The following is a 5,234-nucleotide window of genomic DNA, read 5'->3' on the forward strand; positions in this document are numbered from 1 at the left end:
TCAACCTGAGTCACCTTTGCCTTTGGCTGGGCCTTCTTAATTCTTTTTTGTTTCTGCTTTGGCTGAGGCTGGGTTTGTGCTAGTTGAACGTCAACAGCGGTAGGGATGCTGGCTAAGAGGTTTTTGGCAACTGCTTTTTGGCAGCCCATTTCAGCAGCAAAAACTGTTCGGCGTCGTTGACGGCACTAGGATATGGAGATCAGATATGGAGCCGAAGTTGATGGCTGATCTGCTGGGTCAGAAGTTGATCCTTGATCTGGCCGAGATGTGGAGGCAGCTTGAGGAGTTGTAGCGGAAGGCGGAGAAAGGCTTTTCTTCTTCTTCTTGGGGACGTCGGGAAGAGCTGACTTGTAGGTAGGAATGAAATTGAGTAGAAGAGGGGCCTTCCGTTTGTGAATTGGCTGATCCAGTAACTTCTTCAAGTCTTTACTAGGAAAGAAAGACTGTCGGAAGCCCTTTGGTAGCTTAAGAAGAGCTGCAAGAAAAACAGACATTAGAGCGAACAAAGTATTGAAGGCTTTAAAAACAAGTCAGTATGAACACAGGGCTCTTAGCATTGCCCTCTACAAAAACTGATCGAAGAAGAGGGTAGAGATGAAGGTCCTCATCTGGAGTGAACTCCTAGTTCCCCGAGGTAATGAAGTAATCGTCTCCAGCTCCCTTGTTGAAGTTTGGGAGGTCGGCTACGATTTTATATTCTGTGGATGTCGGCTTGAGGTAGTAAACGTAGCCCGTGTCTTTTTTGAGGCCACACATGGTGTAGCAATACTGGATATTGGCTAAGGTAACCCTAACGTTTTCTTGTTTGGCTGAGGCTATGATGCCATTAATGACTCGGTAAGAGTTGATGGCAAGCTGCATTGGGTTCAACTTATAGTAGTGAATGATCTCACGAAAAAGGATATTAAGTGGGAGCCGAAGTCTGCACTCAATGAAAGCTACAACAGGGAGGGGCATGGAATCGACTGTGGGCATGATAGAGTCATCCTCCCCAGCCAACCTCAGATGAACGTCGGCAGAGATGTCAAACTCGCGCCTAAAGTGATCTAACTTAGTCGGGGTGTTTACCCTATGTTTTCACATACCCATGATATCGGCCCAACTAGGAGGAACTGGGTTTCAGAATGAAGGTGTTTTGAAAGGGTTATTGGGACCTCGGCAAAAACCTAAAAATTTGTGGGGTAAGAAATTGTGGGGATCGTTTTCGATTTTTCATAAGAATTTGTGGGTTCTATAAACAAATCCCAAACCTAGATCTATGGAAACAAAGATTAAAGGCACGAATCTGGAAAACAGAAAAGCAAGAATGCGCTTCAGAATCAAGAACAAAGATGAACTATCAAGAACATTGTAAGTACAAAGGGTATAAGGACAAGAACAGTGGCAAAAGTGCAGAAAAGTTGTGGGCAGTACGTGCATTCAAGACACGGGCAAGAGCAAAATCATGAAATAAGCACATTCAGATGCGTGATTCATAAATCAAATACTTGAGTAAGAAGGCAATGGCAGGTAATGAAGCAAAACTTCTTGAAGAACGACAATAACTAAAATCGGGAAGAACCAGTAACTCACCAAAGGAAAGAAGCCGGTGTTGAGTTCGCCAAAGTCAGACGAACGACAGCAGCGGAGAAGAGTAGCAAGAGTCTCATCGGAGGAGGTGAACAACGATGGTAGCAGAGCTTGAAAGCTTGGAACAATGAAAGATTTGAAAAAGCTAGAGAGAGAGAAAGCTACAGAAACGATGAAAAGTGAAGAGACGAAGAGAAGGGGTACTGGTTTTGTCCAAAAACGTGAAAAGGCGGCAAAAAGAAATTGATGAGCCTAGAAAAACGGATTTTTCAGACGGCGCATGTAGGCGCAAGACGACTTGCAAACGTGTACGGAGTATGATCCAGTAAAAGGGAGACGCGTGGCTGAAACGGTTGAGTTATTTTGCATGACAGCTCATACGCGTGAAGGAGATCTTCGAAACTTTAAACCTTAAAGAGACATGTCGGCCTATATGATGATCTCGGCTAAGAGACTTTAAACCGATGTATTGATAGGAAGTTCTGGTATAGGTTCCATCACCTCAGAATGCCGAGGTAATAGAACTTAGGGGGCAGTTGTGGGGATATATTTTCTAAGTACCAACACGTGGCCAAGGTGACGCCGACGTGTCAGTCGAGGTGCCACGTGTCCTGGTCATGACGCCGAGGTGATCTCGGTTAGGCCGAGGTTATCTCCGAAGATATCGGAATACGAGATAAACGGATAAGGGACAAGAGTCCTAAAATGAGAAAGGACTTCAGTTTGGGTAAAGATAAGACTCTTAGAGAGTTTATCCCAATCCCACTAAGAGTCCAAAATTAGCAGTAATCCTAAGTCCATTGAAACTAGACTTCTATTGGGATTAGGTAAGTGTTGGCTATAAAAGAGAGATACCTCCATTGGTCTAAGGTATGCTTTTCATGCTCTGAATAGTGAGTTAAGCACTTTTGCTATCTTTGAGAGATAACTGACTTGATCGTCGGAGTATTCCCGGGTAGACAAACTACCGCCAGAATCTCTTCTTTTTTGTTGATAGGTCGTTCGGGTTTAATCTATTCTGCCGGTGCTCTCCAGTTAAGTACTAGTTTGACAGTGTGGTCGAAAATTGACACACACAATATATATATATGAAACGTTAAAAATCAATCAGTGTTTTAAAAGTAAACTGACAAAATCAATCCAGTTTTGAGCTCAAACAATAATAAGATGAGGTTCAAAGACATTCTCAAATTTAAACAATTTATTAGGTAGCTCAACTTGGCTTGTTCACAACTCTAGTTACAAGAGGAAAAATAATTTCCACTATCTTGCTTGAAAAAAAAATAATTTCATTCAATTGCAGATAATTGTTTTAAGCCATTTTACTCCAAAATGGAGGAAGAGATTAATCATAAAGACTCAAACATCATTGTGGATAATACAGAAAAGCAATGATCTATTTTATTGGCTTTAAGAGCAATTACAATGATAAAGATTAAATAATAAATGATGTTAATAGTGGAAGTGATATACAGTTTGGTTGTGTTTAATATTTTATGACATGCTGCATTCTGGAGGAAATCCTTGTGGGAATCTTTTTGAGTCAGTGCAATAATTGTATATCATGTAGTTTTTCTGCACCCATTTCAATCTTCCTTGGTTTGTGGAGTCTAACTGTTCTGAGAGCCACGCATTGCTATTAGATGATGAAGAAGAACAAGAAGATGATCCTGAAGACCAAATGCAAGCATTGGCATTGAAGTTTCTGTATGAAGCAGTGAATGGAGCTTTTGTCCATTCAGTCTTGACAAGTCCACCTCTTGTTGCCCAATCATCAGCATTCCACAGACTGGAGTATATCCTCATGGGTTGGTTCTTTGGGTATGGAACACCAACTGACTCTGCATTCTTGAACTCTCTAATGGGTGTTCCATCAACAGAGAAACTGAAATGGGGACAAAAAATTATTCAATCAATACAAAATTTTAAATGTAAAATTGAGAGCAATGTCATTTTTCACTGTTTTTAGGGTACTTACATGATGCGTTGGGGGTTCCAGAGGATAGAGTATGTGTGGAAATCAGCAGTGGGGTCAAACCATAGGTAGAATTGTTGCTCTCTGTTGCCTTTGCCTTGGCTAAACACATTAGTGTGAAGAATGTAAGGATCACCACTCAAATTGCCCAAAAATTCAAAGTCAATCTCATCATGGGTTGATCCTTGTGATGATAACTGCAATACAAGAATAAAATTTACATATTATTTATAAAATCATATATCTAGAAAAACATTGATTGATGTAAATGTTAAGTAAGAAGAACATACATAATAGGCAGTGACAGTGCCAGCAGAATTTCCAGGCACAAGCTTGAGCTGCATATCTATCTTTCCAAATAGATATTCATTATTGGATTGGAAGCCTGAGCCAGAGGTTTTGTCGAGCGAAAGGGTAAGAAGTTGGTTATTGTTCAGGATTTTAGCCCTGCCATCACCCCATGTGAGGGTAAAGTCTTGATTGAAGTTACTAGCTGAGACAACAACCAATACAGAGGTTAATACAATTGCAGTTATCATATACAATACTGAGCTAGAAGAAGAAGAAGAAGAAGCCATTGATGATTTTGTGGTTGGTATTGAAAAGAAAAGAGTTTTATAGGAATGTGATTGAAGATTGCTTGCAGTGATGAGTTTTGAGTTGATGAGAGATTGGGTCTGTGGGAAACTGTATTTATAGGGGGAGAGAGAGAGAGAGAGAGGCTCTTCTGTTGAAGCAAGAGTCAGTGTTGGGGGGCCAAAGTTTTAGCATAGCTGGACAGACAGATATATATATCAGATATTTATGGGCTTAGCTGTGAAAAGTTAAATGTCAAACAAGTTACTACAACCAAACACGCGTATTTGGTAAGTGGTTCATAATTGATGTCAGCCCTTGTTGCCAAATTTTATAACGTCTAGTGCAAGCAGGCATTATCTATTGGTTGTCTTGTCACATTTTTATTTTTGTAGTATGCAAGTAAATTTTGAACCCAAGGGGCTAGCCGACCTGATATGGCCTCGGGGTATAATCCTCTAGGTCTCATGGCTGATTCTTTTCGGATCAGTTATTCGGGCAACAGTACATATAATTGATAGGATAAATTATTTTTTTCCCTCCTAAATTTAGGCGAAGCATACCTAGTGTTAAGAGTGTGGGTTCGAATTTTTGCTTATGTGTAAGGTCGTGACTTATAACTACATAGTTATATGATTCTACTATGTGGTGTTTTGAAGAGTTAGCAAAAAGTTAGCTTTTTTATTTTTTTAGTTTATTTTGTCTTTTTGTGAATAAAAAATGTGAATAGTGATGTGACTCAAAATGAGTAAAAAATTAAATTTTTTTTTTTTTTTTACTTCTCAAAAGACCCCTATATAATACTACCTAGGTGTGACTTCTAAATTTTCTTCTCTTTGGGATCTTGCCCAAGAGATCACCCTTCTAAAATACACAAACTAAAGAATATTATTAGCTGAACGTATCGACACATGATATTATTTAACTTAACCAAATAAATAATTTTTGGAGAGGAAAAACCTACTACGCATGAGTATATCACCTTGGAGGAAGAAACCCTCTTGCATACATGTCTTGTTTTTTTGAATCATTGGATCCTTTTAACTTGACACATGATATTTTTTAACTTACCAAATAAAAAAAAATTGGAGAGGAAAAACCCACTATGCATGAG

General features: G+C 39.5%; 1 protein-coding gene across 1 annotated transcript; it reads right to left on the reverse strand.

The window, feature by feature from the left end:
• Positions 1-2,934: 2,934 nt before the first annotated feature.
• Positions 2,935-4,337, reverse strand: LOC114296118 (xyloglucan endotransglucosylase protein 7). The gene is made up of 3 exons (XM_028240413.2): positions 3,835-4,337; positions 3,548-3,741; positions 2,935-3,454 (listed from the first exon to the last, which is right to left on the reverse strand). Exons 1-3 carry the CDS (start codon positions 4,120-4,122, stop codon positions 3,064-3,066), a joined length of 873 nt encoding a protein of 290 aa, XP_028096214.2. The 5' UTR covers positions 4,123-4,337; the 3' UTR covers positions 2,935-3,063.
• Between the last annotated feature and the right edge of the window lie 897 nt (positions 4,338-5,234).

The sequence above is a fragment of the Camellia sinensis genome, chromosome 4, assembly GCF_055761805.1.
Source record: "Camellia sinensis isolate YWXY chromosome 4, ASM5576180v1, whole genome shotgun sequence".
In the NCBI taxonomy this organism is placed as follows: domain Eukaryota; kingdom Viridiplantae; phylum Streptophyta; class Magnoliopsida; order Ericales; family Theaceae; genus Camellia; species Camellia sinensis.